We start from the raw sequence: 25346 nt of genomic DNA on the forward strand, positions 1-25346 counted from the left end.
TTTTGACATGATACGGCAGAAGACGCGATGAGATGTGCAGAACATGCAGCCTTCACTGTGGGTGCTGTGGACAAGGGGTGGGCGATATAACGAATGTACTCAACATATCGCGACTTGTTCCACGTGGGATGTAGTAAATCATTATATCGTGAACATTGAGTACATTAATAATTGTTTTAAGCCGGTGGCATGAAATTCTCTTTGGCATTTCGCTTCTCTCCCTCTCTCCTATGAGGGTCTCCCTGGAGGGGAGGGGACTGGACGGAGCGAAAGAAGTGAAGAACCAATGTGACTTTATACGAAGATGGAGGTGGACAAAGAAACAGCACTGGGTTAAATGTTTTTCCCAGTGATTCGTGTTCGGCCAATCCTGTTGCTGCTCTCTGGATTGAATTTCTATAAATTCTTGCTCTTTATATTTAAGTGTTCATGAAATGGAAACTGTAAATGTCAAAAAAGGAAACACATGAATTATGAGCTGGAATAAAACAGGCAGACACATTAGATGGTGGAATAACAAAAGGCAAAATTTAAAAGGCTTTTTATAATTGTTTTGTTATGAATAAGTAATCTCTGAATTCATGAATTAATCATTTAAAGAATAAATCCTCATTAGGAAATGGAAGTATAAATAAGCAAACGCAATATTTAAGTTTGAGTTATTCCAGCAGTATAACCCAGACAAACCTGGGCCACTGCAGCCTTGTGCTTCTTCATCAGCTCGTTCAGGTCCTCCTGGTCCTCCTCCATCCTGGACTGCAGGTCGTTCTTCTCCCTCTGCAGACGACTCAGCTGCTCCTCCAGCTGACGGACAGAAGGCAGAACAAAGAGGGGTGTAAACAGACGGACCCAGCTGTGTGGTCACAAAGTCACAAAAACTTAGACATCAGACGGCTGCTGGTTCTCCCACTGGAAAAAAAAAATCTTTTAATTTGCAGATAAAACAAAAAACCTAAATCTCACATCTGGGATCTGAGCTTCACACAGCGTCCTCTATGAGTCAAATTAGTAATTTTATTTATTTATTTATTTAATCAGGAAGTGACATTGAACCGGAGAGCTCATTTACAAGTGAGACCTAAGAGCAAAAACTAAAATAAAAAACAACAAGAAATATTAATAGCAGAGAGGTCAAAGTTCAGTGGTTTAAATATAAACTCAGATATTATTCATATAAACAATCAGAATTTATATTGAAATGCATTTAAATATGTATTCAAATACACAACCAGGTAGACAAGAAGATGACAAATGATACACTCATCAGTGCATTTTAGTTAAAAGAGTTTAAAAAGGCACCGATGCTGGTAACATGTCTGTGACTGTAAAAAGTTACATCTGTCGATTATTATCAGCGAATAAACTGTAATGGAGGATAAATGAATAAAGAATAAATAAATGAAATGTGTTGAGACAGAAACTACTGTATGCAGTAGAAACCTGTTTGAAGTCAGGCTTCTACTGGTCAGCTAACAAACTATATACCTTAACATTGCTGCCAGACACGGCTCAGAATAAAGTCAGACGAAACTAAATGAGCTGCAAGTGACTGTAACTTACAGTGATGACACTGCAAGTCCAGAATTTAGAGTCACAGCTGTACATGTCTGCACGGGGTAACAAAGCCACTGATCAACAGCACATAAACAATAATATATTTGTACGGACCAGCTCCAGTGAGAGAAAACTGGACAGAGAAATGAAAATATCACATTGTATGGTTTGACATTTTATCTGAACGGCTGTTGTTCAGGAAGCAGAGCGAGTCGTCCACTAACCAGAAGGTTGGTGGTTCGATCCCTGGCTCCTCCTCAGCATGTCAAAGCGTCCTGGGCAAGCTACTGAACCCAAAATGCCCCTGATGGCTGCTCCATGAGTGTGTGAGTGTGTATGAGTGTGTATGAGTGTGTATGAGTGTGACGTATGTATGTGCTGTGTGTGAATGGATGAATGTGGCATGTAGTATTAAGCACTATGAGTGGTCGACACGACTATAAGTGCAGTAATTTACCATTTAAAATCGCATGGGTTAAAAAAAAACTGTAAATTGATGAGGAAGATTTAAAACTCAAAACTTATTTTATACAACTGGGTAAAAACACATTTCTCCACACTGCAGTTTCCTTGCTCCATCTCTTTAAACTGTTGTAAAATGAAACTGAGGAGTCACAGTCTGGAGCTGGGCTTTGACTTTGTGGGTGTGCCACGCTGTGCACACAGCAGAGGTTTTTCTCTGAGGAGAGCCCTTATTAGCGTTAACACAGCCCCCTGTGATCATAGGACCCATCAGGGATTATTTCAGGTCCCAGTCATAACCAAGACATCCAATTAGAGGCTAAAAGCTAGCAGCGACCGCCCTGTACCTTCAGCCGAGAGGGGAGGGACTGTGCTGGAGTAATCCTATTTCTGTAATGACTGGGATAATATACAAAAGACAGAGAGGGAGGTTGGAGGCACAGGGATTAATAAATGGTGACTAATGTGAAGAGGCTAATGAATCAATTTGCACATAAAGAGGAGATAAGAGGAGTCAGGGACGGGCAGAGCCAACACCATGGCATCCACCTTATTAAAGGTCCCATATTTCATATTTATTTAGTTTTACTTGAAGTGTTGATATCCATAAGAAAACATATTTGTTGTTTTAAGAACCAAAAACCATCTCAATGTAGTTTTACATCTCCTTCTCTCTTGAGCTGTAGTAACAACAGGTCAGTCAGCCAATCAGAAGAGAGGATCTGATTGTCTCTGCTGATTGGCTGAATGTTTTCTGAGTGATCTAATAAAAATATGTCAGATTTCAGGTAAACACTCAGAGAAACCAAATCCTGCAAGGTTGGATGGTTGGTCCAGGTGGGCGGGGCTTGGGGCATGGCTGAGGGCGGTGACTGCTTTGTTGTGACATCACAAAGTTCCAGAAGTCCTGACGGCTGGTTTTAAGGCTCAGTTTCTGAATACAGGCTGTGTGCATTTCTCTGTGGACTGAGGCTTTGATACTTCCACAGTATTAATATAGAACCTAGACCTGCTTAATAATCACAAACACATCTACCTTTAGACTGGATGGAGCTTTAAGAAACAATCCAAACAGGATGTAGAAGGAACTCAGCTCACTGAATCAAAGACAGCTTTAAAATATGGATTTGGATTATGAGGGTAAATATGGTTATTCTGTATTTATTATTATTAACAGCAGCCACTGCTGTGACGTACCAAGGTATACCTCAGCAACTAAAAATATCCATGTGGAATCTGGGGCAAATTCATTCACACGGCTCATTTTCTTTTTTTAAATCCACTGTTAGCCTGAATGAGGAGCTGAAACAAGCTCTGAGAGCAGCTGCAGCTCTGCATGGTGGGGAAAATCATGTGATCGACACTTGGAGGAAAAAAAAAGAAAATGTGCCAGTCGGCAGCACCAAACTGTCACAGAAAACACGTTTAACAATAGGCTGTCAGTGCAATCTCTACCCAATTACGTGGGTCGGCCCTTGGTTTTTTTCTCCTCTCAGATGGCCGCGGTTGTGGCTCTCTGTGGAAAAATAAAGCTTTTGAAAACATGCAAGACCATTTTCTCAAAACACTGCAATTATACCAAGAGAATGGCAAAAAATGATGGACCATCTAAAGAAATGTTATTTGCATGTTTTTATCTTTGTCGTCTATGTGACCGGTGACGCATAAAAAAAATAAAAAAAACAACCTCAATATCTGCAATAACGGTTTCTGTCATCAGTTCTCCGAGCCTCTTTGCTTTCCCAGCAGACTGCAGGGATGTGAGCTGCAGAGGTCGTCCTCAAAGACATGATTTCAAAACAAAAAGCTGGTGACACATTCATCTTATCTCTGCAAAATTCCTTTTTCACATTCTATTTAGCCAATCACACATTTTGTGGAAACAATTAAATTGCATTTGTCCTCTAAGGTCTGTTGTCTTTCTGTCGCGAAAAACAAAACATCTCCAAACAACCTGATATAAACACAAAATGAAGATGATAAAGATGAGGTCATCCGAGGCTTGTAAATTAAGGCATAAAAAGCTAAAAGCTGCTTGGTTTTTCTGAGACTGAAGTGAGTGACTAATGCCAATATTCACTCAACAACTGTTGCAGTGGAACTAATAACTAACTCTTGTTCCACAGTCCTTGTGCAGATGTCCATGTCTCTTTCTGATTATAAAGCAGGTCAAGGTTCTATATTAATACTGTGAAAGCATCAAAGCCTCAGTCCACAGAGAAATGCACACAGCCTGTATTCAGAAACTGAGCCTTAAAACCAGCCGTCAGGACTTCTGGGACTTTGTGATGTCACAACAAAGCAGTCACCACCCTCAGCCACGCCCCAAGCCCCGCCCACCCGGTCCCACCATCCAACCTTGCAGGATTTGGTTTCTGTGAGTCAGCTGGAGTTTTCAACCAAGTCCTGAAGCTAATGTAAATTCACAAGCTGTAAAATTCAAGGATTCATCGTTTCAGTGTGATAAATCTGCTCCTGTTGTAATAATGTAATAAAACAGAATTAAAGTTTGCTATAACATTTTAAAATTCAATTATTACTTCAGCACTTAAAGATAGAATTAAAATAACTGCATTATCAGTAGTACATAAAATGCAGTCATTTAACAATCTTAATAATTTTTTCTTGCTATTCTAATTATGAGTGATTGATATATTTGCAGCTCTTTATTAAAACATGTTAATTGAATTGTAATTGAACAAAGAAAAATAAAACTATTATTATTCTGGTGGCAAAGCCCAGACTGACAAACAAATGAAGGTGAAGGACGCAAAAGTCATCCATCCATCCATCCATCCATCCATCCATCCATCCCCTCCCTGTATCTGCTCCTGACCTGCAGCTGAGTCAACTTAATTTCTACTTGTCACTTCACTGTGGACATTTCTACAGTCAAACTTACTCAAATTAGGTTTATTAGCACCAGTTTCAGTCATTTCTCTTTAACAGGCAGGAAGGAGAAAACACGAGGAGATTAAACCTCACTGATACACAGAGTAAGACTGAGGGTAAATGAGTAGCAAGAAAATGTTGGCGTGAAGAAGTGTTAAAAAAAAAAAAAAAAAAAAAAAAAAAAAAAAGCTGTTTGACCGACACGTGGAATTAGATTGCCATGGGAACAGGGCAGAAAGCAAGAGAAGTCACGCCAAAAAGACAGAAAAATATAAAGGTCAAAATAGATGAGGAGAGGCTAAGATTGGATGAGATCGAAAGAGAAATGAAAGCTAAAATTGTAAAGAAAGACCGAATAAAATGTGGATTTTTCAAGGAAGTAAGAAAGAAATAAGAAAATCCCCTCGTTTCCCCAGAAAATTAGAACAGTGGGAGTGAGAGGACGAGCTCTGAGGAACAGCTGTGGCCTCTAACCCCTTATCTCTGGCTAAAGGCAATGAGTTGACATATCTGCTGCAGCCCTCCCACCACCACAGATGGTGCAGCCTTAGAAAAGCCTCAAAAACACAACCTACGCCATCACTGATGATCATTTCTGAACACTGTGACAGCTTCAGCTTTTCCCTCCTGTTTAAAACTTCATCATTAAACTTAAACATTAAACTCTGCCTCCTGCGGTTGGGTCGCTGCAGGACACGGAGCTGTACTGACCGCCTGCTTTGTCTTGGAGATGTCCTCCATCTGAACGTGTAGGTCTTCGATCTCCACCTCCATGGACTTACGAGCTTTAACTGCAGCTGCACAGGTGAACTCGGACTCCTCCAGCTGGAACCGACACACAAGTGGGGGAAAATGCGTTAGAATAACACAACACCACATGTATTTTATTATATGCACACATTCTGTAACAGCTCATCCTGGTCCCAACTCCTCCTTGTTGAATGCAGCAGCTTTTTTCAGAGGAAATAATCCTGTATTCCAGACCAGCAGCTTTGTTAGAGCCCCCCCCTTGGGAGACGTGGGAGAGTTGAAGGGGGGGCATGGACGGACAGATGTGAAGCATGAGTTGCTTTTGCATCAAAATGTTTACTCAAATAGTCACAGACCTGATACCCAGATTAAGGAACAGTAGCTTCCAACTGGGACTTCCATCGGGACTCTCAACACCCTTCGGATGCTGCCCCTGTCCTCCCTCTGACACTGTGGGCGAGTGCACCACGATTGCACCAGCACTTTAAAAGATGCCAGTACCTAAGCTACTATATTATACATTGCACACATAATTGAGAAATTATTATATCATATCATATCATATCTCTCTGACCAGTGGAGGATGATATCTCACTCCCAAGCATGCCAAGTGTAAATTATGGAAGTGACAAATAAATCTCATTCTGAAGATGGGAAAACCTCACTGCTGCTGCTTTTTCTTAAACTTTTAATTCTTCTCCTTTTCAAATGAACCAATCTGAGGAGGACACAGCTCTCTCTCCGGCTCCAAGACATTTGCAGCCTGTAACAAGGGGCTGAGAGTCATCGCCACGAGTCAGAAAGGTCGAGAACCACTGGTCTACAAAGGTTTGCTTCATATGCAGTTACACTTGTTTAAATCTCGGGCGGTCACATCCAATTCACAGCTCTACAGTTACATCTGGAACTCACGTGTGGAGTTTTAATTTGAAGAGATCTTGAGCATGTGACCACCAGGCGTTAGGATGTAGTTACATGCCTGAATACACCTGGGCACAGACATAACAGACTGATTCCTCCAGACTGGAGGAGACACAGTGAGACTCTTTGTGCCTCTTTGCAGCAGTTTAATTAACTTTCCAACACTGGTTTTGGAAACTGCTATAAAACCCTGGATTATGTTCAGTTGCACCGTTTCTAATGTTGACTGCTGATGTTTTTTTTCTGCAACAGACTTCTGACTTTAGTGTGAAATAATTTCTTTCTTTCTAATTTTTCACTCCAGTAAAAGTGAAAAATAGGGTTAGGGTTAGTAAAAGAATATTTGGGACACCTCTGTCCTGCTGCTCCTGTACCTGTACCTGTACCTGGTCTTTGTGAGGTTCAGTGTAACCGTGCTGTCGTGTACCTGATTCTTCAGCTGGGCGATCTCCCTCTTGCTCGGTGCGTTGTTCTTGATGTGGTCCAACATGATCTGGGCATCGGCGAGCAGAGCCTTGGTTCTCTTCAGGTCCTTCCTCAAACGCTTCTCAGTCTCTATGTCGCCACTTCTCACCTGAAAAACAGGTGCAGGTGAGGTGTGGTGACTCCACTCATGTGTCAGGGATCAACCACAGACTCTCTCTCTCTCTGAAGTTCCATTTATTCTCATTTATTTGGACTTGTTTGGCTGCCACTGTCCCCTCTGTTCCCTGGACGTCACAGCTGACCTTCATCTCTAACTAACTCTAACTAATATTTTCATCAGTCAGTATTAATGACTCCAATTATATAAATCCCCCACATCCCCTCCCACACACCTGATGAGTAGAAGTACTTCAGATCAAATAACATCACTGTCATTCTGTCACTATCCAACTCTGCACGAACCACACAGGCATTTGATGCTCTTCACTGTTTTATCTAGACAGACTGACTTCACTGTCCAGTGGGAAGCTGCAGGGATCCAGATCCAGATCCAGTTCCAGCAGGACCCGGATCCATGTTGCTGTGTGTAGTGATGTTACCTTGTCCTGTGCTGACATAAGCTTTGACTCCAGCTCTCTCTTCTCCTTCAGCACCTTCTGCTTCTCATCATACTCTTCTTCCAGCTGGACCTCCATTTGCTTCAGCTAAACACACACACACACACACACACACACACACACACACACACACACACACACACACACACACACACGGATATAAGTAAATTTATAGTTCTAGCTACATAACATAGCGAACATAAAACTGTTTACCTATAAATTACATGAATTGTAATAACATCTGTTGAGATATTTAAAACCAATATCTTATTATCACATTATCTTTAAAAATAAATCAATTCTACCACTCTCCAAAATCTTTCATTTATTTATTCAGCACAATCCTTCATTAAACAACACATCACTGTCACTGCGGAGGATTCCCACCTTGTGTAAGTGTAGAAAAGCTAATAATGGGATGTGTGTGTGGGCTAATGAGGGCTCAGTCAGTGGAGGTCAGTCGTGAAGTGTCGGCACAAACACAAAACAGCTTTAACAGCACAAAGCTGAAAATGATGAACCCAGATTCCAACGGGATAAAGTGGCAAAGAGCATCAGGTGAAACATGGAGGACGTGTTGAGTTTGAATTAACAGTTAAAGCAGGAGCAGATCAGAAAACAGGGATGTGTCTCACTGACATGATCATCTCTAAAATGTGGTGTGATTACAAATAATGTCTCTGACACACGGCTCTGCAGCTAAAATAACATCCTGTGGTGCATATCTGAAAAGCAATGGAGCTAAAATGTTGACCAATGAGTGACTGAATAAAAACAACCTCCTGGAGTGATGAAAAGTAATTGGTCCTTATTTTTAATCATTTCTAAAACTAGGATAAAAACATTACTTCAGGGTTTCTGGAGCCTGACCCACTCAGGAAGTCCTGGTGTCTGCTGCTTCAGTTGTGACCATGTGACCTGGGACAGGCTCAGTGTTCCCAGAACCAGAACCAAGCAAGGCGAAGCAGCTTTTAGTTTCTCTGCTTCTCACCTGTGGAACAAGCTTCCTGCCACGCTTTTGTTTTTCTTTGAAAAAGTTTTGAACCTGAATTTAGACAATCTGGATATGACTTATTTATTTATTTTATTTATTAATTTTACTTAGAATATTTTATTATTATTTATTGTTAATAATGTATTTTTAATGTCATCTTAATGTTTATTTTTAATGTATTTCCATGCCGCTGTAAAGCACAGTGAATTGCCTTGTGTCTGAACGGTGCTGTAGAAATAAACTTTCCATTCTTTTTAAATCCACCTCCTGTGAGTCCCTCCTTTGATAACTATTTGACTGATTCCTTACTGATCTGGACCTTTTGTGAGGACTCAGGAAGCAGCAAAGTAAAAATGTTTTGTCACATTTTACACCTGCTTCCCCTCCAGACATTAAATCACGACTGTAGAACAAGGAGCAAACTTAAATAACAGTGTTAAAATGTGATTGTGTGTGTAACGAACTTCACCTTCTTGCTGCACGACTGTCTGATCTCTTCCACCTCATCGTCTTTGCTCTCAATCTCCTTGGAATGAGTTTGACGCAAGCGCTCCATCTCCATCTCCAAACGCAGCTTGGCCTGGAAGAAAAACAGACATTATACGCTCTGCAATCACTGTGGCTTAAAGGAACACTTTGCTGGTCGTGTATAAATGCCCTGAAATGTTAAGGTGCTGAAAAAGCAGCTTGGTAAATCCCTGCTGTATCCTGTCCTTAAGCCGACAAAGCTGCGACTAAAGGGGCCAGTATGCTCCATCAGAAGTTTTTCTGATGTCTGATAAAAGGGGTCGGGGTTATCGTTTTGAGACAAGATGCCAAAAATCTGAGAGAGAAACTCTTCAGCTTGTGTTCTGTGATACACCTTCTGCTCCCATTGGCGAGCGTCTGGATGGCGATGCAGTGAGTGGTCTATCTACTGCTGCGTGCGCCTTCTCGGATATCAGGGGCAGCAGGGGGCCGATGTAATTGGCTCCGAGGTCTGCTATGGTTCAGATCTTGGGTATTCAATTAAAATTCAAAGAGGTCCAATTCGACAAAATTTCCCCAAGCACAGCTCTGGAACGTTGGGGGGGAAACAGCTTTAGCACCTCTGATTCTCTTTCTCCCCTCATGTGTGTATCTCACAATGACTGACTGATTAGCATCATGTGATCAGAGCTGGAAAGGCTAAAAAAGTTGTGCTAGTTGAACGAGAAACACACTCAAAATCTAATAATTGATAATAATTAATAGATTATAGGTCCCAGTCCGGACAGGACAGTTCTAGGTTTATGTCTACTAGTAGGCTTGGGTGATTTCCAAAATTTAATATCTTGATACAGTCCTACATACAGTATATGCTTGTATGTTATGTTTCAGGTGTTATATTAAAATATATCATTTTATTATTGTATTTTATGTTTGCGATGCTGCCATTAAACAGCATTTCAAAGTTTTATTCGTCACATGTGAAAGGTACAATGTCCAGTAAGCAAATATGGCAGGAAATATCATGATATTCAATATTATTGAATATGTACTGGCACAAAGATGCAGGTGGGAACATCTGGGCTGGCTCAGTGTGAAGTTAAGAATACACCTACAACCACCTCTGTTTTGCTTTGCTTTTAGCATTTAGCAGCTAAAGAGACAGATATTTTTCTCAGGAGCTGATGAAGATGAAAAAAAGCTAAAAGAGACTGAATATTGAGCTTACATTCATCTCAACTCACTCCAAACAGATGCTCATGTTTTCTGCTGGATGTGTAAATAAGCAACTGCTTGTTAACTTGTGAACCATAACAACTTTATGCGGTGACGGTACTGTGGCTTTAATACTGTGCTGCTGCATCTGTACCTGTTCTAACATCTGGATGGTGCCCGCCTGCTCATCCAGCTCCTCCTCCTGGTCCTTGACCTTGGCCTCCAAGTCGCGAAGCTGCTTCTTCACCTGAGTAACAAATTGAAGTAACAGTAGATCATACACATATATACACACAGTATAGATACATGAAAGACAGCATTCTGCAAGTTTCAGTACAAGGTGCAAAATACAACAATAAATACAACACGAAGAGGAACCTTGGCCAGTGATGCTTCGTCTTTGGATTCCTGGGAGTTGAGGTCCTGCAGCTCGGCCTCCAGCTGGTCCAGCTTCAGGTTGACTGCACACACCTCCAGGTCCTTGTCCTGCAGGACGGACGGTTACAGCCGGAGCAGAGAGGAAGATTTAAGGGTTTTTCATGGTTGTCATTGCAAAATGTGCCAAAAATGTGCCAATACGAGGGGCCGTCTCCTGACAGGGATGAATCTGTTAACATCCGTCATCAGCTTGGATGACAACAGAGCCATGAAAGATAATCAAACCCCTCCCACTGATGAAATCTGCTGCTACAGATCAGTTCATACATACTTCACAGTGCACCATACTTACTGTTCCTAAACACCCCAACAGTAACTCTAACTCGTTCTGGAACATTATTATGTGATGAGCCGCAAAATGCAACAGTGACACAAGCTGGACCGAACAGATACAAACCTCCAGCTGCTGTCGGAGGCTGAAGGCCTCTCCGGTCAGCATGTCTTTCTCTCTGGCCAGTTTCTCCCTCAGGCTCTTCTCCCTCTGCACCTCCTCCTGGGCTGCGCTCAGCTCGCCGTCAAACCTGCATCCAAACACACACAAATGTTCACACACTCCACTGATTAAGGCTGTCCAAACACTCGGGCCAAGCCCAACTACTGCCACTCTGATGGGAGGTGATTTGAGGGGGGGAAATTAATCGTGTGAAAGGTCATGAAAATATGAAATCGTTTTAAAAATGTGCTGAGTTGTGCTGTTCTCCCTGCACAGCATGAGGCTATAAACAATCTGGAACACAACAGAGTTTTCTCTTTACAATCATTGATACTACAGCAAAACAGCTGGACCCTGCTCAGTGTGTGTGAAGTCCTGTGTGTTTACAGACAAACATTACTCTGTGTGTGTGTGTGTGTGTGTGTGTGTCCACTGACTTCCTCTGCTTCTTCTCCAGGTCGTGGTTGCGGCTCTGCTGGCCCTCCAGGTGCAGTTTGGTGTCCTGCAGTTCGGCCGTCAGTCGCTGTGTTTTCTTCTTCAGCTGCTGGATGTTTCGCTGGGACTCCTCGTTATCGGCCTGCAGGTCGCTGATCTGCACAATCACACACACACACACAATCAAAAACAATCTGGAGCCCTATTACAGAAACGCCCTAATTTACAGATTGTATCTTAACTGTTTGGTAACCATGGTAATCAGGGTCAGGACCTGAAAAATGCCTTGATCCTAAATGAACACAGGAGGGTGTTGAAGCTGGGGCCGGGTATGTGTGTAGCACCGACCGAAATGCTTCGATCCTCCCAAGCGTTGAAACATTTATTAATTATCTTTCGAAAAATGTCGATACCCAAACATTAAATCTCAGCGTCTGTGAGCCAATAAGCATGCAGTATACTTGTGACACGTTCTTAAGTCGCTGGTGATTGGCTGTCAGAGGACGCTGCAGCAAACTACGGCAACACCACGAACTTGATCCTTGACTTCGCGCGGCCTGAAGTCAAGAGCGGAAAGTTGCTCCGTGTTCGCCTGAAAGAAGGACGAACCTCAGCCTTTCTCCTGTCAGCCAAGTCCTCCTCCTCCATCACCACTGGGGTCCTCATCATCAGCCGATGGTACCGAGGACAGCGCAGCGGCTGTTTGTAGCAGGCCAGCTAACAGTTAGCTAACAAATTCAGCTAACTTGTACGTTGTCGTTGAGGCTACGGAAATTAGCATGGACGCAGCGCCAATGACAAACTGGGATGTAACGTAATCAGGATTATTGTTTGAATATAGCTCAGTTATCTTATTATATGGCTATGTAGCTAGCTAGGTAAATCGACAGGTGAAGTGCATTAAGATTGACAGTAACTGACCAACTTTATCTAATATACGGTCGGTTAGCTTGTGCTTGTCCGTTGACTCGTCCGGGCTCAACAGCAGTTATCTTTTATATCTCTTCACAATTAGCCTCTGCCTCTGTAATGTACTGTGTTGTTGTTGAAACTGATTTAGAAACATTGGTATCGGGAAAAAAAGGATCGTATTGGAGTCAAGGTTCTGGTAACGAAAATTAAATAAACTCTTAGCCAACTTGTTTCATTCACACATTTCCAGTGTTTGTGGCTATAAAGCAGGTCTAGGTTTTATATTAATGCTGTGAAAGTATCAAAGCCTCAGTCCAGAGAAATGCACACAGCCTGTATTCAGAAACTGCAGGATTTGACTTCTCTGATTGTTTACCTGAAATCTGCTATATTTTTATTGGCTCACTCAAAAAACAGTCAGCCAATCAGAAGAGAGGCTGGATGTGAAACTACACTGAGATGGTTTTTGGTTCTTAAAACCACAAATATATCTTCTAATGGAGATCAACACTTCAGATAAAACACAGAAGACGTGTAAAATATGGGACCTTTAAGACTTAAGATATAAAGTTTCTGTTATATGAGCGCTGGAAAAGAAACATTAGGATACATGACCCAGGAGCCACGAAAGTGTGTACGAAATTTCAAGCCATTTCATTTAACAGATGTTGAGATATTTCATGGTGAAAAGTCAGAGAATAACCAAAGTCTTTAGAATTCATTGCATCTTCTGGTTGACATGAATGTCTGTACAAAACTTAATGTCAACTTCATGGCAAAGATTCAGTTTTGATTATGTGGGAAGAGTCTTATGAGACAATAGATGATAAATATATTAAGATTGATTTCATTCAACTTGAAAACTTAAAATTAAAATCAATTAATTCCTCTATACAGAGAGTAACACAATTTAAAATGGAAGGGGTGTGTGTGTGTGTGTGTGTGTGTGTGTGTGTGTGTGTCCTCTCACCCTCCTCTCCAGCTGCCGTTTGTTCTGCTGCTCCACCTCCAGCTTGTCATCAAACTCCTGCTGCAGCCTCTTCTTGGTGAACTCGATCTCCCTGATGGCTCGTTCATACTTCAGCCTCCACTCTCCTCCTGTCACATCAGCAAGTTCACAGTCACCACTTGTTTCACATTCTCAGCCACGTTTTGGTAAAACTAAAATACTATTTTGTGTCATATTCTTCCAATGAAACAACCCACACATTAAATGCGCCTCAAAAATACCTTAAAGCACTGCTTTGGTAAAAACAAGTGAGGCTGTCCAAACCTGTGCATCAAAAAGCCACTTTTCAAAATTCAATTTCCAAGTCCACATTCACAAAGTCTGCGGGCCACACAAAGGCGGCCGGTGGCCTGACTGCAGGGCGCCTGAGTCCTCGCTTCATTTTTCACTTTTAACGGATCCATTTCAAATGCTCTCCTTCACATTGGATTTCTCTTGGCTTTTGTCAAAGCACCGGGCGGACGCCACCCCTGCAGCTCCTGCACCTCCACTCGAGAACACACGCTGGGGTTTTCTCAGAGTCAGGGAGTGAATTACCACTATTAGCCCGTCTGTGTGGGAGTGTGTGTACGTTCGGTTCACACAAAGAGTGGACAAAAATAACAAAAAAAAAACTAAACTAAACCACAGCACAAGTTTGATGATATAAGCTTGTGTTCATGTGACTCAGTGCCTGTTTGCTGAGGACAAGTTGTTTTTGTTACCTATTTAAGTTACTGTTGAAAGACTAATTATGACAACCTTTACTAATCTAACAAAACTGTTACTTTAATTGTTATTGAAACTTTATTATGTTGTATTTGATTTAGTGATGAAAATGATCAATGAAGTCTAAAATGCACTATTATATGATTATACGTTTTTTCATCTGTATAAACACTCCCAAGATGAAAGGTTTTTTCTGTCAAGACAAGTGATTTTTTTTCCTGGATCATTTAAAAAAAAAAAAAAAAAATTCCCTCTTCTGTGAAAACAGATTAAATTTTTTTTTTCACTTGGCCACTTGGGGGTTGTTTTAATTTATTTCAGGTCTTGTGTATTGTACTCAATGTACTCAAAACAATTTGTTGCTGTATTTTTTCTGGTCACTCAGTGGATGAGGTTTTGTCCTTCATTTCCTCTGAATAAGGGAAAGTTTGAACTTGTTTAACTCTATGACAACTGAGCAAAGTTCATCTACTGATGAAGTCCAGACCAGGGAAGTAAGTGGACCTTGAGTGGAGACTGTTCTGTTAACTCCATCCTCACAGTGCTCACAATCACTGAGTCGAATACTAATGAACAGATGGTAATTGCAGCTGTGCAGGAGTGTTTGTTATTTTGCGTATATGTGTGGAGGAGTGTGTGTGACCTGTGTCGTCATCATCCATCTCTCCGTTGAGCTCAGAAGCCCTGATGAGTCGAGCCTCCATCACCTCCATCTCCATGGACTCCATCTGCTTCTTCATGCTGTCAAACTTGGCCTGGAGGGTGAGAGAGAGGAAGGAGTGCTTTAGGTCTCCACGAAGGCTCCAGCAGGGGGATCCTTCATGGCCAAACCTATCCCATGATTCATTGCTGGCTCCTAATGCAGATAATATGGCAGCAAACAGCACAGACAGAGCCTGAGGATTACACTTGATCAGTGTATTGGGTCTGAGGTCAGTTCAACAGCTGATGGTCCAACTGTTAAAACCAAGGGCCTTCAGACCTCAAGTTTTTGTCAAAGTTGCTAGGCAACAGAAGCTTTGCGAAGCAATGGTAAGGGTGGTCACAGCTGGTGGCGCAAAGTGAAAATCCTTCGTGGGCCAGACCGTCTCATTTCACACCTTCGAACCCCTGACACAGTGCTCAGGTCCAACAACAACGTTTCCTCACTGTGATGTTCTCTGCATCACAAACACAAGAAAAAAAAATCCATCCAACATTTCTAAAAGCCAGGCCATTTGTAGGCAGCCCCTCCCCGTGGCTATCTGAGCAGTCTGAGCCCCCCGCCCCCCCTTTCCCACCACCGCCTCTCACAAAAATTGAGAAACAGCTCATGTCAAAAATGTCAAATAGTGAACTAAATGGATGGAGGGAGCAGTGGTGGAGAAATGGCCTGACAATGTGATTTCAAAATTACAGCCGTCAGTGTGTGTGTGTGTGTGTGTGAGTGAGTGAGTGAGTGAGAGAGAGAGAGAGAGGGCAGAGAAAGCAAAAGAACAGGCTGCTGGTAGATAACAGAGAAACAGGGTGAGGCTTGGAGACAGAGAGTGTAGTGGGTGTGAGGTGTCACTGGTGCAGGTGTGGGTGCAGTGGTGGCTGATGGGAGATTATATACTGAGTGTGTATTAGGACAGACTCAGGGTTAATACTACACGTAAATGCCATGTATACAGTCCAGTGAAAGAGTTAATAGCAGCTGCAGTCACTCCTCTCTTCCATATTGGCTGTGTAGTGACCCCCCCCCCCCCCCCCCCCCCACACCCCCCACACCCCACACACACACACACACACACACACACACACACACAGCGACTACATGGAGGACAGACTCTGCAGCCCTCCACACAACTACACTCAGCTCATATGAGGCTTCAGCAGTCTGACTTAGACAAATCACAGTTGCATGTAATTTCATTGCAGGTGTTTTATTCCAGACTTGCAACAACCAGCACCACCGCCCCCCCCCCCTCAGTGAGGAACCGCTGGCCGAGGGAAATGTAAAGAGAGAAAATGATACACAAAAAGACTCGTCCACATCAGTGGAGTTTTTAGGTCAAGACTGAGGGAACCAAAAGTTTAATTTCAGCCCCCACAGAAGCCCTTTTGATGTGTGTTTAGGGTCAGTGTAACATTAACTGCTGTCGGCTTTAATGTTCTGTCGTCTCATTTCTCCATGACTTCACTTCAACAACTAAAAGTCACAAAGCAGTGAGGAACAAGCACGACCCAGCCCGGTTCATCACTTTTCTGTGCCCCCGGAAACATTTCAGTTGTCTGTGCTACTTGCAGTGCATTTCTGTACTTGGTTGTGTTTGTGTGTATTTGCAGGGTTTGTGTTGTCAAAATGATGAGGATGTTTTCTTCATGCGCTGAGCTCTCTCTAAGCCACTGTAAAACTTAAAAATACGGGACCTTTAATTTTCTCATTTACTGAGAATGAGCTCCAAGTGGGATTTGAACCCTGACATTAATTTGATTTTAATCACTGCTCTAAATGAATTAAGTTGATATGATCTGAGGATGTAGACTACTGGCAGAGACTTTCAAAAGGGGTGGGGCCTGCTGCTCGGGCATAAGGGGCGTGGTTGGAAAAATTATGAGCAGCCATCTGACAGGGTGCTGTAGAGGACTATATTGGTATTAGATACATATCTGCAGCAAATACGAATCATGTGACTCCCTGCTGTCGTAACCGTCTCCTCTATAAGGCTCTGGCTGGGACCTGGGTATGTATTCAGTCATTTAGGAGTAAAACCTTGAAGTGGAGCTTCCCCAGTCCCCAGTCTTGACCACGGCTCCATACAGTCTAACAAACACCCTGCTTGTCAGACCACTCTGCTTCTGAAGGCAAGAAAAACCACAGTGAGGCTCCAGCGTGCTCTGGTCTCTACCTGCAGGTCCTTCATGTCCCTCTCCAGACGGAGTCTCTCAGACGTTTCGGTCTCCAGCAGCTGGGAGGCCGACTCCCCGGTGTTCCGCTCATCAGCCAGCTCTGACGACAGCTCTGTGATCTGCAACACACACACACAGTGAGTGTCAAGTATGTGCACACTGGATTTATGTATACCCTGTAAGATTTACTCTGTCAAGAACCTAGCTCAGACAAGACCCAAATCTTCTATTGTAGATTGTGTGTGTGTGTGTGTGTGTGTGTACCCGGCTCTCGAGACGGTCACTGTTGAGTCTCAGCTCATTCCTCTCTTTCTCCACCTTCTCCAGCTTCTGCTTCAGCTGCTGAATCTCTTCCTGAGAGAGAAAAGACCCAACATGTTGGTGTTTGTGAGGACACAGCAGATGAAGTGAATTAATCAGCACGTGAGGTGTTTTCGCTAAATTGTGGGGGTGTAACTTTTGGGTGTTACCCTCATCGCTGCTGCCTCTGACCTCTCAAACAGATATGATGAGGTCTGGTTAAATATTAAATCCTTGTTGTCTCCAGCAAAACTCCAGGCGTTTCAAGGATAAGGAATGGATTTGAATCCTGGAGAAATACTTGGAATTTTCAAGGATATTTTGATGGGAATATGTCAAATATAAAGGAACAGACGTAAAACTCAATGATGCAGACTTCTGTCCAAAGTCTACATCGACTTTTAAAAATCTGTCTGTCAGACATTCCTCCAGAAAAATGTTTGCTATTTCCTAATAATTCAAAAGCCCACCTTATTCACACCATCCATGAACAGCACTAGTATTGTGTGTGTGTGTGTGTGTGTGTGTACGCACGTCCTTCCCGCGGATCTGTTCCTCAGTCAGCTGCACCTCTATCAGAGGTCTGACGGTGGTGAACAGTTTCCACCATGGCCAGCCTTTAACACCACGATTCTTCTTTATGTTCTTCTGGATGCAGCGGATGGCCAAGTCCTGGATCTGTCTCACAGACACAAACACACACACAAACACACACACACACACACACACACACACACACACACACACACACACACACACACACACACACACACACACACACACATACAACAGCATTAGGCAGAGGAAGAACATATGTTTGAACCCACTGTGTGGTGCAGTAACAGTATTTGTTGGATTTGCAGCAGCACGCTGTGTTTCTGCTGTAACCAAAAGGCCACTGAGTGGTTTCCCCGTGTGGCGATGCTTCTATAGAAAGAAAAATGGACGCAGTGTCTGTAATATCACACAGAGGAGCTTATTTAACACTGAGCCACAGCTGAGAGAGTCAATGAGAGAAGTACATTAATAGTGGAAAGGACAAAGTGTCCAGCACTTTGTTGCCGTTTTGTGACAAAGGGTTTTTAATGAGCCCCTGGTGGAGAGTTTGAATTTCTTAAGCTTGTTACAGTTCAGAACATCCTTAACCCCTCCTTCAGATTTAGGGCTGAGAGACACACGCTTCCATCCGTCAATTTTCTTGCCTTCAATCTCTTAATTTCAGTCTGTCTCGTCACCATGGCAGCGTGGTGCTCTGCCCACATCACATGGACGACAGTAAGACACAGAGCCAGTGAAGTGATAGAAGTCTCAGCTGTTTGCAGTGCAACAGGACAATGGTCATAATGCAGGATGGTAAAGTCACTGTAAATGGGCTGATACAAAGGAGAATGCTTGAATGAATGAAAAATACTGTACACATACATTTTTTATTGTATGTGTACAATAAAAATGTGCCAGTTATTGGCAAAAATGACCAAAAAAAAATCTTAAAAGAAAAAACTGTCTAAATGCTTTGGTTTCTTCTGTATAGTGATGAACTTCCTGTTAAGTGGGACATCCAATAGTGAAGTATTAATCCGTTATGATGGGAATAACAGTTTGACTTCTCATGGCCAGATAAGGTCGTGATGACATCATAATGATGATGATGCACTGTTGACCAGGACAGGGTCATTTGTTGGTGTCTCTCAGTCCCCACCAGGAGTGAAACTAGCTTCTACGACCACAATGTCTCAGCTGACTCTGTACTTTATAGTGTGAAGTTCCTGATACGGTGAGTGGATTTATTCTGCAGATGTTTCCATTTGCATTGTGAATATTGTTTGCGAGTGAAATCAAAAGGTTTTTCTGCTGCCACGTTAACATGTAAATAAGACATGTTAAACAAAACTTAAGGACCTCAAATCTACTTGTAATTAAAATGCTGACAATTCTCTCTTTTGTTTAAGCAAATCAAGACAAGCTTTTCTCAGCCGCTGTCTTCATGATAGGAGACAATAAATCAAAGAGAGGACTCGTCAGCCCTCTACGATCACACAGGCACTTAAATGTGTCAGTCGTTTCCCTAACTTTGGCATCTATGTGCTTGTGGATGTAATGATGGCTGCACAGATCAAACCATCAGTGTTGTTCTGGCAGCTCGTTGGAGAGGCGTAAAGAGAAATCTTCCCGAGCTACAGGTAATCTGGAAAACCATTCCTAACACACAGCAGGGACAGACTGCTCTCTGAAGCAAAGGCTGCCGACGCAAGCTTCGCTCATCAGAGACACTTTCACTCAGTTGCAGTAGATTATCAAGCTTGTTTCAAGATTCATTCACTTCTCAGCTTGATCTCAGAGGAAAAGACGTTTTAGAAGCCTGAAGGTTGTAATAGGTTTTAAAAAAGACAGAAACCACCCAACAAATATTTGTCTTTTTCTTTTTTGTTTTTGTGACCTTGTTCATCGTCAGTGCAGGATGTCTAAATTTACAGAATAGTTTAACTTTAGACAGAAAATGACACATAATCTAAAAGATGTTGTGCTCTTATGCACTTTAGCTGAAACTGACATTTCTTTACTGTAGTGATTCTTCTGCTGTGACCTGTGTCTGCTCTGTACATCCTGCAGCAGAGACGGATCAGTCTGTTTACACTGACAGAAGTATCCAGGTTACTCACGTCAGTGGAGAAGGTGTTTACTTGCACTGTAGTAACCCAGATACTGGTTTCTGTCTTCAGGGAACTATTTAATGAGGCTCAGTGTTGATGTCAGGCGGTGGGATCCCCCATGTTCCTCGGCTCTGAACTGTTCCCCATGAGGAGAGATAGACTGCAGGGCCTCAGAGCAGCCAGAGGAGCTCTTCTATCTGTCTGCTCCCTCATGAAGAGGCACACTCTCTCTTTCTCCAGCTTTCCTTCTTTCATTCTCCTTCTTCTTCTCATTTATTTCTCAGAGTGCTTTGAATGCTGCTCCTTTCGGGGGGGGGGGGGTTCCCTAGAGCAGGCAGACAGACTAGATGGAGGAACAAACTAATTGATTTTGTGTAGTAGCAATAGAAAATGGGCATAAGCAAATTTTAATCTACCTTTTCTGAGTATCTGGACGGTTTATCAGCAACAAAACAATGAGTCAGTGCAAAACAAATTAAAGTTCTGATTTGAATTCTCCTGGCGTCCCTTTACCCCTCCGCCGGTCTGTAGTTTTGGATATATACTCCATTTGGAACCCATTATAACACTCCCTACTTCCCTGTCAGGATTAAATATCATTGTGTTAAACTTACATTTAAAAACACATTCTATTGGAGGAAAGAGTGGGTAGTATCTGTGTGCTGTATGTGTTGGGTGGCTTTCGTGCCCCAAACCCATCCCTGGACACTTGGAAAACTTCCTTCGATTAAATAAAGACAAGACTGAGATAGTTCTATTTGGGAAGAAAGAGGGAAGATTGCAACTTAGTGCTGACCTGGAGTCTAGAACCTGAAAGACTTCAACCCATGTAAAAAACCTTGGTGAAAATCATGGTTGAGTTTTCAAACTGAAACAGTATTTCCAAAACGTACCAAAAGAGATGTTTTTAACTTTATCTGTATTTTGGCATCTCAGAAACAAAGCTAAGGTCAAAGTTCATGCCTGCATATCCTCCTGAGTTGACTATTGCTACGCTCTCCTCACTGGTTTAACAAATAACACCATTAGACAGCTACAGCTACGGTTGTCACTAAAACTAAAAAAAAAAGAGAGAGAACACTTTACTTCAGTTCTCAGGTCTTTGCATTGACTTATAAACCGACAGTCAGATAAAAGTGAACTGAAAGTTTTACCTTCTGTCTACAAGTCACACAATGGGCCCTAAATATATCTGTGAAATGTTGGATGTGTATGAGCCTCATAGGTCTCTAAGATCTGCAGGAGCTGGTCAGTTACTGGGGCCTACAGATAAAACTAACCAGGGTGACATGGTTTCCAGCCACTGTGCTGCTCACTGCTGGAACCAGCTCCCAACAGATCAAATCCAAATCTGCCTAAAATGTAACTGGCTTTAAAAAGACGCTACTGTTTAGAGCAAGTCAAAAATTGGATGAACCAAAATTTCCTTCAGTTAAATCAAGAAAAAACTGAGGTCATTGTTTTTGGCAATAAAGAGAAGAGGGTTGCTGTCAGCAAACACCTTGAGTCACTGTCTATAGAAACTAAAGACCAAGTCCGAAACCTTGGCGTGCTGATAGACTCAGATCTGACCTTCAACAGCCATATCGAATCAGTCACCAAATCAGCCTTTTATCAACTTAAGAACATATCCAGAATTAAGGGTTTCATGTCCCAAACTGATCAGGAGAAGCTGATTCATGCTTTTATCTCCAGTAGACTTGATTACTGTAACGGTTTTCTGACTGGACTCCCCCAAAAAAGTATCAAACAGCTGCAGCTCATTCAGAACGCTGCAGCTCGAGTTTTAACCAGAACAAAGAGATCAGATCACACCACCCCAGTTCGTAAGACCTTACATTGGCTCCCAGTCAGCTACAGAATAGATTTTAAAGTTCTGCTACTTGTCTACAAATCACTGAATGGTTTAGGTCCAGAATACATGAATGACATGTTAGTAGAGTATAAACCCAGTAGAGCTCTGAGATCTACTGACTCAGGTCAGATAGTGGAGCACAGAGTTCAGACCAGACATGGTGAAGCAGCATTTAGTTGTTATGCTGCACACAACTGGAACAAACTACCAGCAGAACTGAGATCAGCCCCAACTGTAAGCACTTTTAAATCCAGGTTAAAAGCTCTTTTTAAGAACTTAAAACTCTATTTTCTTCTATTTTACTTTTTTGCCCCTGCTTTTAACTCTGTTTTCTTTTGTTTTTATGCTGTTTTATGCTGTTCTTTTTTTGTCTTTATGTAAAGCACATTGAGTTGCCTTGGTATGAAATGCGCTATATAAATAAAGATGCCTTGCCTTGCCTTGCCTTGCTAAAACTGCTCAAAACAATCATGCAATTGAAAGAAGCATCAAACGGATAAAACCTTCACCTCAACCAACATTAGCAACTAGTGGCTTTCAGTGGCCACAAAGACATAAACCCATTTCCAAATGACATCAGTTACAGGAGATGACTATTTACTCCTAATGACTAAGAGCTGAGGCTCAAACTGAGTCGTTCAGGGGCAACAGAGAAGTGAAGTGAAACCCAAATGCCCTTGAAAAGTAATTTCAGTTGGCAGGCCTGAGCCCAGTGCGGCAAGAAAGAATAAACCGAAATGGTAATGAGTGGAGGACAGGGACTGAAAGCACAGGCGTACACACACACACACACACACACACACACACACACACATTTAGTATATATACAAAAACTGTACCAAATGAGCTGTGTGTTCACATGAGAAAACTTCCACAAGCAACATCAAAACTTCTGTGAAGCAACACACACACACACACACAAAGTCAACAGATCCCCACTGGCATCTTTAAGAGGCAGTCAATGCACGGCGGCAATGTTTCCACTTGTCAGGCTCACTCTGGTGGAACAACACACTCACTCTCACTCTCACTCTCACACACACACACACACACACACACACACACACACACACACACACACACACACACACACACACACACACACACACACACACACACACACACACACACACACACACACCGCCAACAGTGTGCAGAGAGAAGAAAATTGTCAAGACAAAGTCCTCTACAAGGGGAACTCGTAAAGCTTCCAAAAAGCTCATTTGGCTACAATATAAATGCTTCTCCTTGGGTTCAAAGTCCTTTTCATTTCACTGTGAAGCATCTAATAAACGTGAAATGTCACAGTGGTCTCTAAAAACCACATTAAGAACAACATCAAGCACATCAAGGTGTATGAAAGCACCACCTTCCCCTGTCTCCAGGCCTGAATCCATTGGAACACCTTGGAGATGTGGTAGAATCTGCAGAAATGATGGGATGCAGTCATGTCAACAAGGAGCGGAGGAAGGTTTCCAACATCTTGTGGAATCAATGACATGAAGAACCGAGGCTGTTTGAAAGCAAAGGGAGGAACTACCCAGCATTAGTGTGGTGTTCCTAATAAAGTGCCCGCCCCCCCCCACCCGATTCTATTGTTTGGATCTGTGTCTGCAGGATATTATGCACTGAGCGTGCACCTGATGGCTTGATTGGATAATTGCAGGAGTAAGTAGGTGAACAGGTGTTTAGGCAAATTATAAATTTGGCTGGTTATTGAAGTGAAAAGAAGTAAATACAGACGCAGCAGCAAACAGAAATTAAAACATTACACTTTCTCCAAATGTAAATGAAACATTACGTTTTTTTAAACTGAACAAAAATTGAACAATAATTGCAGAATCTGCAGAAGTTTGTGTGCCCCGAGTATTTTCCAGCAGGCAGCTTTCAAACCCTCAGAGTCTTTCTATCCTCTTCCTGCACATCACTTTAACTTGTGAGAAATTTTATCTGATTTAAAGTCTACCCACAGACTCTCAGGTGAGGGGCGGGGCGCTCTGCATTTCTTGAAGTGGTTCATGGTGGATTTTAAGGTATGCTTTGGGTCATTGTCCTGGGAACCAGCCTCTTTTCACTTTCACGTTCTTAGCGCCAACATGACATTTGCATCCAGAACGTGCTGATATTTAGTGGAATCCATTCCTCCCTCTGTTTGGGCAGTTTTTCCTGTGCCACTTGCTGCCACACAACCCCGAAGAATAATATGTCCACTCTCATGCTTTACAGTTGGAAAAGGTGTTTTCATCAAACGCTGCTCCTTTTTTCCTCCAAAAAGGAGACAAAAGGAGACTTGATTGGTGATTGTGGCCAAAGAGCTCAGTTAACTTCATCTGTCCTCAGAACTTGTTTCCAAAAGTCTCTGATTTATTCCGATGTTGCTTTGCAGACTTGACTTTTGTAGTGAGGTCATAGGTAAAGCTTCTCACTGATGACTCTTCCCCTCCTGTGTCAGCTAAACCTTCCTGCAGGTCCTTCACATTCATGTGAGGTTTTTCTTTGTCTTTCTGTCCTGCAGACAGTTTATCTGAAAGTTTTCTCGGATGTCCAGATCTCATCCTGACTTCCAGAGTTCCCCTTAACTGTCATTTCATAATGACAGTGGAAATTTCATGCTTGAAATGCTTTGATGTCTTTTTACAGTTTCCCTGCTTTGTGGGCATCAATTAGCTTCTTTTTCAGCCCCTCAGTCAGCTGCTTAGAAGAGCCTGTGGTTGTTGAGTGTCAAGGTTTCAAGAGTCATCAGCTGACAATTCCTGATGACAGTTTTTGACCTGCCTCACAAGTCCTAACTGGTCACTTCAGCCCTAATGAGTTCTTGAAGTTCTGAGTGAGCAGAAAGGTGCCTGAATTTCTGCACATGCAACAACCGCTGTGCAACATTCAGGCCTGTTTGGCTTTGGCAGAGTGACAGCATATCACTGGGGAATCTCAGAGTCCGTGTGACACTAGAGCAGCAGTCCAGCAGGGAGAGAACCGAATGAAATGACAAGAAGCCACAAGAAAAAAGATGCAGCTCGAGTTCATCTCAGAGGAAATCATTTAACTACTGCCAGCTCCGTGCTCTCTTAAGACTTCTCTGGTATTTTCCTTAGGCCACAAAGGTTTTCCTAACACTTAATTAAGAACTTTAAGTCCAAATGCCACAAGAGCTGTAACTCCATCTTACCTCTTTACACTATAAAACAGAAATATATGTAGTTCAACCGGGGGTTGGCAGATAAGGACAATTATAATTTCTCCGTTTGTGAAGTTATGGCCACAGACAAACAAAGGATAAACAAGAAATTACAAAACCACCTTAGAATAGATATTCCTCCAGTAAACCAGTTTTATAAAGCTCATGGTGCAAGGTTTTTAAAGGTCCCATATTGTCTAAAGGTAGATGTCCATGTGTTTGTGATTATAAAGCAGGTCTAGGTTCTATATTAATACTGT

The 25346-nt window shown here is 42.4% G+C and overlaps 1 protein-coding gene and 1 long non-coding RNA gene across 13 annotated transcripts in view; one reads left to right on the top strand and one right to left on the bottom strand.

Annotated features, from left to right (window-relative positions):
• The window catches only part of myo18ab (myosin XVIIIA b), a 115242-nt gene that overhangs the window by 18686 nt on the left and 71210 nt on the right, over positions 1–25346 (bottom strand). For all 12 annotated transcript variants that reach the window (XM_071471940.1, XM_071471935.1, XM_071471934.1 and 9 more), the window contains 14 exons: positions 17940–18083; positions 17370–17459; positions 17105–17224; positions 14878–14989; positions 13488–13615; positions 11608–11762; positions 11135–11258; positions 10678–10785; positions 10454–10546; positions 9086–9196; positions 7605–7709; positions 7007–7153; positions 5620–5733; positions 688–804 (listed from right to left, as the gene is read on the bottom strand). In XM_071471940.1, the coding sequence (XP_071328041.1) occupies positions 688–804; positions 5620–5733; positions 7007–7153; positions 7605–7709; positions 9086–9196; positions 10454–10546; positions 10678–10785; positions 11135–11258; positions 11608–11762; positions 13488–13615; positions 14878–14989; positions 17105–17224; positions 17370–17459; positions 17940–18083 (1668 nt within the window). The remainder of the gene's footprint in view (positions 1–687; positions 805–5619; positions 5734–7006; positions 7154–7604; positions 7710–9085; positions 9197–10453; positions 10547–10677; positions 10786–11134; positions 11259–11607; positions 11763–13487; positions 13616–14877; positions 14990–17104; positions 17225–17369; positions 17460–17939; positions 18084–25346) is intronic.
• On the top strand, positions 11883–14526 carry LOC139614581 (uncharacterized). The gene is made up of 2 exons (XR_011687085.1): positions 11883–12283; positions 13500–14526. It is a non-coding gene; the product is annotated as an uncharacterized lncRNA (long non-coding RNA).

Source organism: Trachinotus anak, unplaced genomic scaffold (genome assembly GCF_046630095.1).
Source record: "Trachinotus anak isolate AG129_WGS33_773 ecotype Australia unplaced genomic scaffold, CSIRO_AGI_Tana_v1 ptg000034l, whole genome shotgun sequence".
Taxonomy (NCBI): domain Eukaryota; kingdom Metazoa; phylum Chordata; class Actinopteri; order Carangiformes; family Carangidae; genus Trachinotus; species Trachinotus anak.